Source organism: Mustela lutreola, chromosome X (genome assembly GCF_030435805.1).
Source record: "Mustela lutreola isolate mMusLut2 chromosome X, mMusLut2.pri, whole genome shotgun sequence".
Lineage (NCBI taxonomy): Eukaryota > Metazoa > Chordata > Mammalia > Carnivora > Mustelidae > Mustela > Mustela lutreola.
Genome location: NC_081308.1, coordinates 93,959,651 through 93,972,430, shown reverse-complemented (window position 1 = coordinate 93,972,430; position 12,780 = coordinate 93,959,651). Strand labels below are relative to the sequence as shown.

Sequence of the window (12,780 nt, the reverse complement as noted above, 5' to 3'; positions counted from 1 at the left end):
GTTCCCAATTGTGACAGGACAGTTGTGACTTTCCTCTCTCCCTCTGTTTCTAGATGAAGGACCTGCATCATGAAAATATTAACCCTTTATTGGGCTTCTCCTATGATTCAGGGATATTTGCCATTGTGACAGAATTCTGTTCCAGAAGGAACCTAGAAGACATATTGACAAATTAGGATGTGAAACTTGACTGGATATTTAAATCATCACTTCTGCTAGATCTTTTCAAGGTTAATAAAAAGACTGAGGAAATCTTGGATTTTTCCTATAGATTAGAATTTAAAAGTTTTGGGGTATTTGATTTTCCTTGGATCATTGTGATGATTTCATTCTTCCAAGTTCTTTCCTAGGGTCTGCCCCCTAGCCCTTCTCATAGTCCCTTTGTCCATATCTGTTATAAGGTACTGATAGAGAAGGGACTTACTTGCCCCACTCCTTTCTCCCAGTTTGAGGGCCAGATTTGTCCTTACTTTCTGTTGCCATCGAGCACTCTTCCCCTTAAGCAACCTTTCCTTCCATTCCATTTCTCTGCTTTCTGGATGTGGAAAAGTATTCATTCCCAGATCTTTTGATGCTGCTTAGCCTCATCTCCTGGTTTTCACCTTCTAAAAGGTGGTTCAGTCTAGAACTAAGCGATAGGTCTTTGCACACCATAGGTATAACTATGGAACTCAGCATGACCAGAAAGCCAGAAGACCATAGGCTCAATCAGGAAGAACTTCCATTCTCTGAGGCAAGGACTACTGAGAGTCAAAGGGGCTCATGGATGGGTCTATGGATAGGCTTTGGTGGAGTCCATGAACTCCTGGGAATAATATGCAAATTGTGTCCATGTGCATCTTTATGAGTTGAAATGGTTAATCAATGACTTGCTGAGCTTCTTGCATATTGACCACAGTCTTAACCTTTATACTATGGCCTAACCCTTTTCAAGGTAGCTTTATAGATATTATCTCATTCCAATTCTCCATAAAATAAGTACGATTAGCCTCCTTTTACAGAGGCTCAGAGAAGCTAAATGAGGTACATTTTGTTTTTAGTGTCTGCCATACATAGTAAGTGCTCAATAAATATTTATTAGCCAAATATTAAGTGGCAGAGCTGTTAATAGAATCCAAATCTCCTGATTTCAATTCTAGTACTCTTTCCACTCATCCTATCAACAAGGTCCCATGACTTAAGGGAGAAGGCTCTAAATGACAGTTCTCTCAGGACCATGATGAATGAAACCCAAGCATTAGACAACCCCCAGGGGAAACCTCACCCTCTGCAGATTAGGCTTGGGAGTACTGGCAACTTCAGACTTTCTGAGGGCACAAGATGTAAAGCATACAAATACAAAGGGGTGTCAGGCCATAAAATAGAGCCAGATACTTAAAAGGGCTCAGCATAAACAGTTCTGAGACGATTGCACTAGAACATGAATTGTATTTATATGTGAATGAGTAAACCCATCAGAAAAGAGTCCCTGTAGATCACATTTGAATGTCATATAAAGCAAGCTGCAGAGATCAGCAGTATCCAGCTTTCCTCCTTTCAATTACCTATTTTTAATTACAGAAGTATTAAATTAAATTTAAAAATCAAATAATATTAATATATACAGGAAAATATTAGTATTTACTCAACCCCCTTTCACATCCTCCCCCACAGTTAACCATTGCTGACAATTTGGTGATTAACCTAGCAATTCATTTCATGTATATTTGCATACATTATAGATTTTGTTTTTTAAAATACATACTGTTACGTAGTTTTGCACCTTTTCATTTTTCACTTACTTTATGGCTTAGACGTGACTCCCTGTTAGTACATACAGATCTATTTTATTATTTTTAACTGCTGCAGAATATTGCATAGTTCATATGCAACACAATTTGGACAGTCCCTTCTTGACAGATATTTATTGTATTTTAATTATATAATATTGTAAAGCACAGTTGCCTTGAGCATTCTTGTGTATGTCTCCTTGTGCAGATGTACAAGCATTTCTTTAGAGAAGAAGCACAATCCTTAGGTCACAGGGTATGAATGCTTTCAATTTTGTTATCTACTGCCAAACTACCCACCAAAAAGAATGTATCAATTTCCATTTCTTTCAACAGTGAATGAAAGTTGAACTAGATCTTTTGGGGAGAAAATCAGAATCTTCCAGTTCTTGGAAATTACATATGTATGGATCCATCCTATGTTTAAAATGTTAATAAATCTCCCAATAGCATACCATTCTCTAGACATACAAGATATGATTCTTCATCAAAAGCATAAAATCTTAGAGCTGGAAGGGACCCAGAAATATTTCTTTTTCTTACAGTTTTGCTTTACCTGCATATAAGAAAAAAAGGGGTTGAATTCTGGCCCATAATAGCTCATGCCATTAACAAGCTCAGAAATTGGCCTTAAAAGCACGAAATAGTTAAAGAAGTTACTAAATAAATCCTGTTTGTATCTGAAGGGCATGCAGTACTTACACCACGGAGAGTGCTCATGGGAGGTTGAAATCTCGGAACTGTGTGGTCGATGGGTGTTTTGTACTACAAGTGACAGATTATGGCTTTAATGACATCTTGGAAACTCTAAGTCTCCCAAGAGGAACCTTCTGCGGAAGGTAAGCAATGTATTATTATACTCTTCTGATGCACTCAAGGTAACTCCAAAATTCAAATGAGAGTATGCACTGAATTAAAGCCTCAGGCTGATTCAACTCCCCACTTTTGTTGAAAATTCAGCCTCATTTCCAAGCCAAAAGAGTTGAATGAAGTCTGCAGGCAGTAATCTCAGCACAGCCTAGCCTTTAGAACAAAGCCAGTGCAATAATGTTGAGTTCCCGCTGTGGCAGGATTAGGTTGTATTGTTTGGAGACCCCAGGAGTCTCTGGAGGAACTTGCTGAGCGATAGGCACACAGTAGGTGCTCAATAAATACCCGTCAGATTAAATGGAAGGTAATTTGGTAGCTGGACCCCCACAAAGCACATTCTGGAATGGGATGTCACTAGAGCCCACCCTTACTGTCTCTGTCAAAGAGAAAGAAGTGAGGAGGAGGGGGCTCCCAGCAAGTAAATACTCTATGGGTTGTCTGGGATGGCTTCAGACAGAACTGTGGCCTTCTACTTAGATAAGTAGGCATGCCCATAATGCGCATTTGGTGTTTTCTGTCTTATATTTAGCGCCCTAGTGGCTGCACCAAACAGTGCCTGTAGAGGTCATAACAGATCAAAGAAGTGGGAGAAATCTGCGATGAGGAATTGGAAATGGGTGAGTGAGAAATAGGAAGGAATGAGCTGACGGAAGAGAGCAAGTAAGAAAGAGAAAGAGTGAGGAGAGAGAATGAGTAGAATTAAATACATAGAGGAAGTTTGGGCATTAAAAATTTTAACTAGCATTGCAAAGGTGAAGAAGAGAGAGGGACATAAAAACAGAGAAACCGGCAAAAAAAAAAAAAAAAACAAAAAAAAAAAACAACAAAAAAAAACAGAGGGACAGATGAAAATTACAACATATATTTTTTAAAAGAATCTTTGGCAGTGTTAGTTTTAAAACTGCTGACGTAAGAGAAACAAACACTGAAAAATACAGAGAGAATCTGGGTAGATGCAGACAAGAGAGCCCAGTTTTCAGTGGTGGTATCTTTGTGCTTTATAAAACTTGCAGAATATTGAACGTTAGGGAGGCATCTAGTCCAACTCTTTCATTCTACAGATGAGATAAAATGAGGCTCACAATTTGCCCAAGTCCTACAGCTACTTAGCAGCAGTTCCAGGAATTCGTTTCAGGTCTTTTGAAAACTGGCCCCTACATGCAGCTAAATTACAACTTCTGTGGACCTGTACTTGTTGCCAACTTAGTCTTATGGTTATTGTTTGGCTAATTCCAATTTGAAAGGTTGGAGTAGTTGCCTGGTATTAATGCTAGGATGTCGGGGATAGTAGCTGCAGATTGGCAGGTACTCAGCTTCCTGTCAAGATGAGTCATCTTTAAAAGCTAAAACACAATGTCCATCTTCCTGGAGTTCCACTTAATTCACAAGCTGGCAACTTGCAAACTTAAGAAACTCTGGTCTTAGAGTGGGGAAAGGATGGGTGTGTGTGTGTGTGTGTGTACCCTGTCTCTTGCTCTGTCTCTCCTTCTTACTGTGTCATTTCACTCTCCAAATTGCAATGGCAGTCTGGATGCTCAATCCATTCTTCACACACAGCAGCCAGAGTGAATTTTCTCAACTGCAAATCTGATCGTGCTAGAGCTATGCCAAAGTTCACTGAATGGCTTCCCATTGCTCTTAGGATAAAATTCATATTTCCTTACATGGCTTAAGAGCCCTGTGTGGTTTGGGCCTTGTGGACCTTAATCACTCCCCCTCCATCTCTGGGCTCTAGCAGTGCTGAACTCATTCCAGTTGTTTATTTACCCCAGGCTCTCTCTTACTCTCAGACCTTTACACTGTGCTTTGCCCATCCCTTGGGACACTCCTCTGAGTCTGGCTAGATTCTACTCCTTCTTCAGAGCTAAACTTAAATACCACTGATTCAACAAAAGACTTTCCATGACCCTCTATGCTCAGCAAAGTTTCCCTCTTTATGATCCTTAGGGCTTTGAACTTTGTTGTAATTCCATACTTTGTTGGTATTGCATGTTTAATTAGTTGTCTTCTCTCCCAACTCAACTTATAAGCTCTGCAAAGGCAAGAAACAGGCTTGCCTCCCTCAGTGCCTTTCACCATACCTGGCAGAATAAATGTTTGGTGACTCGGCAGATGGATGTACTAAAATGAAATAAGGAAACTTGCTGCTTCCTCCTTAGATGACAGGGCTAACAAAATCTTATAATTGGGGGGCTCTTGCAGATCATCTGACTCAATGTCCATTTTACAGATGGGGAAGCAGAGGTTCTGTAAGGTGAGCCACTTAGTGACCAAGCTAAGATTTTGAACTTTTGTCTCTTGGCTTTGAGTTTTCTGTTCTTTTGCACTTCACCACACTGGCTCTCCACAGTTGATTTTTATCACCACGGCAAGGCTCAGAGTCGGTAGGGGCATCAGTGGATGCAAAACAAGCCAAAGTAATTTTTCTAGTTTCCCTGAGTGTTCAAGTGTAATGGTAGGTAGTGGATCTTACTTGAGAGTAGAGATTGGGAAATGAGGGTGGGTCCTAAGTGCATTCATTACTGTCCACTTTCAATTACATAAGTATGGTGCAAATAAAGTCTCATTTTGGCCATTAACAACATACATGTCAGCTCTTTGAAAATACTGTTTGGTAATGATTGTATTTAATCACCCAGCTTTTTACTGGAGAGTTTTGTCCTCTTTTCCCTTTTTATGCTTTTAAATGTGTAAGAGAGAGGATAGCAGAAGAAACAGCTGCATTTTTCTTGCTCTGAGATAACCCTCCTGCCCTACCCTGCAAAGCATATCAGGAAGGTATTCTGGAAATCCCACAGTCAGAAATGCATTCCTTTGACCAAAGTAACTTTCAGTCTCTTTGGGTCTTCTTTGCAAATATTAAGTCCGACTAGGCAAGAAGGCAAAAAGGCAAAACCACTCTAGTGAGTATATCAGACACCTCCATGGGGTGCAGGAGAGTGGGGGTGGTGGTGGTGTGTGACAAAGACTGGGGATACCTGGAGGACAAAGAGAGAAGATGAGTATAGGACTGGGGGTGAGGCTAGAAATCCCTGTTCTACCATTTTGATCAGGATTGGCTCAACTTTGGAATTTCCAAGGTGAATTTTATTTCCTGGATTTCACTAACACACCAGAATAATCTCTGACCTTTCCATCCTCCTTCCTGCTTCACAGGAGCTTGTCCCCTGGGCTCCCTTCCCAGTACCTAAGTTAACAAGATGAAAAGTTAGCTAGCACTTTCCTCCCACCACCCTTGCCCTCAGCAGACACTGTTTTCTAGCCTTCCTTTCTGGACTTCAACCCCTTGTTGACTCCAAAGCTTTCCCCTCCAAGGAGCACATTGAGTCCATCCCCAGCCCTGTCACTAACTTCTTCATTATACCCTTCCTGTGTATCTTATTCCCTGCCCTCCTGCTGCCACCCCCACCCCTATTCAGGCCCCTTTCACCTCGCCTCTGGCTCCTACTGTAATGACTTCTGAGCTGGTCTCCCTGACTTCAGCCTCTCGCGTTCAGTCCAGCTTGTGCAGGTTGCCAGATTAATCTTCCTAACACAGCTTTCATCAAATCTCTCTCCAGCTCCTGAACCCCTACTGCCTTTTGTATTCACTCCAAATGCCTTCATTTGGCTCTCAGGGCCTCTCACCTTCTGCCCTCATTCTTCTAGCCACCGTCCCTCCCCCACTTCATCAACCCCATTTCTCATTTCTCATTATTCCTTAACAGAGCCCTTCTCTTCAGCCAAGCTAATCTCCTTACCACCACCCCCATCTGCAATTTGCTCCTTTCTACTTCTTGTTCTTTTGCACGTACTGTTCTTCCTCCCTGCAAAGCCCTTACCCTCTCAGCTCTAGGAAACTGCATCCTTGACTTTTTTTAAAAAGCTCCTTTAAGATCTAACTTTTTCAGGAAACCTTCCTGGATTAATTTGATCAGCTCAGTTTTCTCTCTCTCCTTTTTTTTTTTTTTTTTTTTAGTTTGAGCCTCATGGAATTGTCAATATCAACCATTTTTTACCCACAGAAATGGCAATTTTGTATGATTCCATGTAAAACTTTTGACTACTGCATTTATATTACAAATGTGTTTTATTTATTTATTTATTTAAAAGAAAGAGGGGGAGAGAGAAAGAGACATGAGTGGGGAGAGGGAGAGAATCTCAAGCAGACCCCTTGCAGAGCATAGTGTCTGACAGTGGTAGAGGGTGGGGAGCTCTATCTCATGACACCGAGATCACAACCTGAGCTGAAACCAAAAATCAGATGCTCAACTGACTGAGCCAACCAGGTGTCCCAGTGTGTATTTCTTTATACATTAACTTAAGTAGGTAGTCCTGCCACATATTGCAGTTAGGGGATCACATGTCTATGCTGCCCATTACTCTGTGAACCGTATAAGGGCAAAGGCAAGGTCTAATTCAACTCTGGCACCATTCCTGCACCTAGCGTAGTACCCAGTATGTACTATACCCTCAATAAATATTTGTAGAACTGACTTGAAGGAATTGTTGCATCTTTTTGCTCTGTGAGGTATAGAGGAGGCCTGGAGATCCTCAAATCCTCTTAGAGAAGACCTGGAGAAAGCAACTTGTGAATCCATAAGCCCCAGCACAATCAAATTACCAGACACATATAGATCTCAACAAATAGCAAATCCATGGCAACCAGAGTGTCTGTGTACTTGCCTTTCCCCGGAAGCCTGCCAATTGCTACTTGCAGGTTCAAGAGAACAAGAAAGCAAGTGCCAGATAGTTTTTCTACTTCAAGCTTCTCTGCCCTGCTCCACACCTCCGCTGTGTCTGCCTGCATGGTTCTGGAGTGGGGAGAGTAGTATCCTTTCTCTGTGCACAATTTCTTAGATTCAGAGATTTGGACCCCGGGGTGTGGTTGACTAGCATGCCACTCAGTCTAATAAAAATATAAAGCAGTCAATGAAATAGCACCATTGGAACCCTTGAGGGCTTTGCAAAGGCTGTCAGTTAATCCTCCCTGCATTCTTAAAACAATGCTTTCATTTCAAAGTTGCTATGGACAGCCCTGAACTGTTGAGAACCCCAAAGGGCAGCATGTTAGGTTCTTTTGCAGGAGATGTCTATAGCTTTGCCATCATCATGCAAGAAGTGCTGGTTCGGAGCACCCCATTCTGCATGATGGATCTGCCTGTCAAAGGTAAGCAGGAGGTGAGAAAAGGCCACCAAGAGCCTGCCATGACCCAGATCATCAGCCGAACCCAGGCTGTTGTAATTTGCCAGAAGAGCGAACACAGTTATGTGTTTGTGCTAACTGCCTGCTAGCCTGCAAATAGCTTGTGAGGAGCAGGTGGGACTAGAGCCAGATTTAGGCATTTGGAAGAAGTTTCCCAACTCAGGAAGCTGCTCCTTTCCAAACTATGATGTAAGCCAAGGACTTACAGGACCTATGTTGGACCCTCCTCTTTTTAAGCAACCTCCTCTCCTTTGAGACAGTCCCTGCCAGGTATTTCAGTACCCCTCATGATGGTCCTGGATGGCATGGTCATTTCATACTTTCCCCGTGACATGCCATAGGCTTTCATCCTCATCTTTCATCAAAATGATTGCCTGTTGGGCACAATCCATGAAGGAGTGGTAAAATCAGTGGGCAAAAGTTTGAGGGGAAACAGGATATTTGCATATTCTGAGAGTATGAACCCACTAGATACTTAGTAGTTACAAGTGGAAAAATAATAAGTTTACTATCAGAGGATGATGATCTTTTTTTTTTTTTTTTTTTTTTTTTTTTTTTTTTTTTTTTAAAGATTTTATTTATTTATTTGACAGAGAGAAATCACAAGTAGTCGGAGAGGCAGGCAGAGAGAGAGAGACGGAAGCAGGCTCCCTGCTGAGCAGAGAGCCCGATGCGGGACTCGATCCCAGGACCCTGAGATCATGACCTGAGCCGAAGGCAGCGGCTTAACCCACTGAGCCACCCAGGCGCCCGATCTTTTTTTTTTTTAAAAGATTTTATTTATTTATTTGACTGAGTGAGATCACAAGTAGGCAGAGAGGCAGGCAGAGAAAGAGGGGGAAGCAGGCTCCATGCTGAGCAGAGAGCCAAATGCAAGGCTTGATCCCAGGACCCTGGAATCATGACCTGAGCCTAAGGCAGAGGCTTAACCCACTGAGCCACCCAGGTGCCCTCAGAGGAGATGATCTTACAGATTCCACTTTATCCAAGTGATCAAGGCTCACTAACATCATGTACCCCCTGACATGATGCACTGAAAAGGGCACAATGTCACCTTTGTGGAATTTTCAAAAAAATGCATAACAGTCTACCCAGGAGAAAACATCGGACACACCCCAAATGAGAGACATTCTGCAAAATAATTAGCTAATTCTCATCAAAATGTCAAAGTCATGAAAGGCAGGGACAGAATAAGGATGGGTTGAATCATGGGTTGAAGGAGACAGAGACATGATAATTACGTGCAATATGGGATCCTGAATTGGATTGTGGGACAGAAACAGATACTGGGAATAAAACTGATGAAATTCAAATAAAGACCAGGATAGCAATATAATAGTAATAGTAATAGTAATAGTAATGTACCAATATTAATTTCCTTTGTACTATGGTTATATAAGTTAATAACATTAGAGGTAGCTGAGTAAAGAGTAGGCAATTATTATACCAGTTTTATAACTTTTCTGGAAGTCTAAATTTATTTCAAAATAAAAAAAAAATAAAAAATGCGAACAAAACAAAACTAAGAAACCCCAATACTTAGCTATCTTTTGCCTCATTTGCAGTTCCATATCACTCCTCTACTCAAAACTTCCTGTCTCAGAGTCCCATACTCAAAACTTCCTGTTTCCCATCACTTGTCAAATGAAGCCCAGATTCCTCACATGACATACAAGGCTCTTTGCAGTCTGGCCTCTAGCCACTTCTCTGAGCTTATCTCCTGTCACTCCCTACACTCCAGCCAAACCACATGACTAAAAGTACCATGGTCTTACCTCTGTGCCTTTACGAGAGCTGTTTACAGTCCCTGGAATGCCCTTGCCTTCTCCCTACTTTGCCTGATCCAGTTTTTGTCACCTCATCTGGAAAGCCTTCTCTGACCTCTTCAGTGCAGGCCGTGTGCCCCTGTGTGCTGACCTGTGTGGAATGTCTTCGTCCTTGTTTAGCTCCTCCATTGAACTATAAGCTCCTCAAGGGCAGGAATTATACTGGGTCTAAGTGGAGAGATAACCCATTCAACTCTATGGTGCTCTGGTAAAAAGATAAGGACTCCATTTACCAGAGAGTGGATGAGGGCAGTCATACTCCAAGGGATTGGCTTACATGAAATCTATTATACTGCAGTAGGCACTGCAATGGAGAAAACATTACTAGTATAGGCCAACCTGGGCTAAAGGAGCAGAAGTGTGATGTCACAAATTTCTGAGAAGTCAGAGGCAACAACCTCCTCTTCTTTCATGGAGGCAAGGGGATGCCTACTGTATGGTATAAAGCAGCACTGTTGGAGTATTACAGCCAATGTAGGAGTGGAAAGGGCACACTGGTGGGGCAAGCAAGGTTTGGTGCCTGTTGGAGTTGGGGCTTTGGGGAGGGGGTTAGGGATATGAAATGAGCTGAAGTGATAGGGCATAGATTTTTACCTTGTTTGTTATGAGAAGTCATTAAAGGGTTTTAAGCAAGAAAATGACACGGCCAAATTCATGTTTTAAGAATGCTTGCAGAAGGCTAGCCTGGAAGCGAGAGAGAACAGTTTGAGGTCCGGGTGTGGATTGCTGAGGACACTGAAGGCTAACTATTTTCTCCTACTTCCTGGGAATTTTCTCTCTATTAGTCTGATTGATCTGAACTTCTCAGTCACTAATGGCTTTTGGGTTTGAATAGGGAGTTTTGGAACTCCTGGTTGAAGTCTGAGGTATTTGGAAGTGGGACAATGTAGTAGATTGAGACTGCCTGGAGTCAAATTCAAATTCTGTCACTTGCTAGCCATGTGACTTTCTCTGATAGTCATTTGAACCTTCTGTAAAATAAAAACAAGGGTTCCTACATCATCTGTTTGTAGTGAGAATCTAATGGAAGAATGTGTTCAAAGTCATTAGTCCATAGTCTGATACATAGTACATGTTCCACTGAAAGTGGAGTTCAAGGACAAGCAGTTAGGAGGATCTAGATGAGGTCTTGAACTATTTATTGGAGTTCTTAATCCTCTTTCCTAGGGGCCAGGACTCACAGCATGGATCTGGGCTGGGTCTGGGCCTTCAGGGAGGGCTAGGTGGGTCTACTGTGGGGACTGGAAAGTTTAGATGATTTGGGGGTGGGTGAAGGGAGCCAGATCATTGGGGGTATAGTGTTAAAATTGACATCAGATAGGTCACATCTAAAACCTAAAACCTAAAATTGACCAATACTTCCTTTGCTCAGAGACAATTTATATTCAAGCCACTTAAGGAGAAAGCAAAGGAGATGGCCTGTGATTTTTTTTTTTCCTGGCAAACCTCTTTCTTTGCTAAAACTCAATGATCTTTGTCAAATCTTAGCACTCTTTCTATGATTTATAAAGCTTTCTCCTCTTACTTCTGGACAGAAATCATAGACAGAGTTAAGAAGCCTCCTCCTGTGTACAGACCCATGGTTCCTCCTGAGTGTTCCCCTCCAGAATGTCTCCAGCTGATGAAGCAGCGCTGGGCTGAAGCTTCAGAACAGTGACCAACTATTTTTTTTTTAAGATTTTTATTTATTTATTTGACAGACAGAGATCACAAGCAGGCAGAGAGGCAGGCAGAGAGAGAGAGAGAGAGAGAGAGAGAGAGAGAGGAGGAAGCAGGCTCCCTGTTGGCAGAGAGCCCAATGCAGGGCTCGATCCCAGGACCCTGAGATCATGACCTGAGCTGAAGGCAGAGGCTCTAACCCACTGAGCCACCCAGGCGCCCCCAGTGACCAACTTTTGATGAAATATTTAATCAGGTAAGGACTCTGTGAATCTCAGCACTGCCCAGAAGGCATCCTAAAGCCAGCCTACCCAAAACGAACTCCTTGAGTTCTCATCATATTGTAAAAGGAAACGCCTGCAAGAGAGAGAGAGAAAAAAATTCACTCCTCTTGGGGAGGAAGCATTGGGGTGGCTACTTGGAGGCCTTTGATACTGGAGCACTCCTAGCACATCCTCAAAGTGTGCAATGGCTTATTTGAATGTGCTTCTGTATATGAACCTCTATTCTGGACCATTCACAACCTGACCTAACCAACCTTTCAGAAATAGAATTGAACCATTGGGCACTTGCAAGGCAATGGCATTGAGACTGTTAAAAGATGGGTTATCGTATTTGATTTCCCCTTGGCACAAGTCCTTGTAGGGCCATGTTTGCTATGGAGATGCCAGAAAACTCTGTTGAGTATACGACTGAAGTAACACCAGGTAGTTTTGAGGAGCAAGGAAAGACATAGAGTCTTTGAAAGGAGGCTCATGACAGAAAAATGTGCAAATGGGGAGTACAAAAGCAGGAGATTTTTTTAAGTTCCTAGGGAACTACTTGAGGCAATAAATTGCACAAAAAAATGATAAACTCTCTCCTTAAGATACTGAATTTCTAAAGAGTCTGATTCTTTCCCTAGGGTTGGGGATAGAAAGGGGGAAATGAGGAAAGGACAGAGAAAGCTCTGCCAAGGGTACCTAGGGTGCAGTTCTCATATTGGAACATGCCGCTTAGGTCTTTGTTGAAACTACAGGATACTGAAACTGAGGGTACTCTCTGTGAATGCTGTGTCAGCTCTGATGGAGAGGCTTTCAAGCCTGGCTGGAGTACAGCATTGAGATGCTTTCTGAGTGGCAGGTATTTGAGGCGGAAAAAAGAAAGAGGTGGATTGAAAGCCTTAGGGGCCCTGTGTATGAAGTCATCCATGTCCCCAGCTAACAATGTTTCCATTAGGCTGACTGGATCTCTTGAGGACACTCAAACAGGTATTCAATAGTATGGAAAAGGCAAAGGACCATGAAGGTCACATTTCTGAAAACCTACCATGAGGCAAGAGAAAAAGCATTTGTCCTTGTGTTGATGCTAGAGATGTTATTTCAGAAGACAGAAGAGAAGCTGGTGATAGATGGAAGGAGTGTGCATCATACAGCCTTCAAATGGACATTGTGGGGGCTGCCTTCACTGAAATGCTTTGGTGGAAGTTTGG

The 12,780-nt window shown here is 42.3% G+C and overlaps 1 protein-coding gene across 1 annotated transcript in view; it reads left to right on the top strand.

The window, feature by feature from the left end:
* The window catches only part of GUCY2F (guanylate cyclase 2F, retinal), a 97,130-nt gene that overhangs the window by 65,097 nt on the left and 19,253 nt on the right, over positions 1 to 12,780 (top strand). Inside the window, 7 exon segments of the mRNA XM_059156827.1 lie at positions 54 to 230; positions 2,456 to 2,475; positions 2,477 to 2,578; positions 2,580 to 2,608; positions 7,642 to 7,788; positions 11,186 to 11,303; positions 11,526 to 11,565. Coding sequence (XP_059012810.1) covers positions 54 to 230; positions 2,456 to 2,475; positions 2,477 to 2,578; positions 2,580 to 2,608; positions 7,642 to 7,788; positions 11,186 to 11,303; positions 11,526 to 11,565 — 633 coding nt within the window.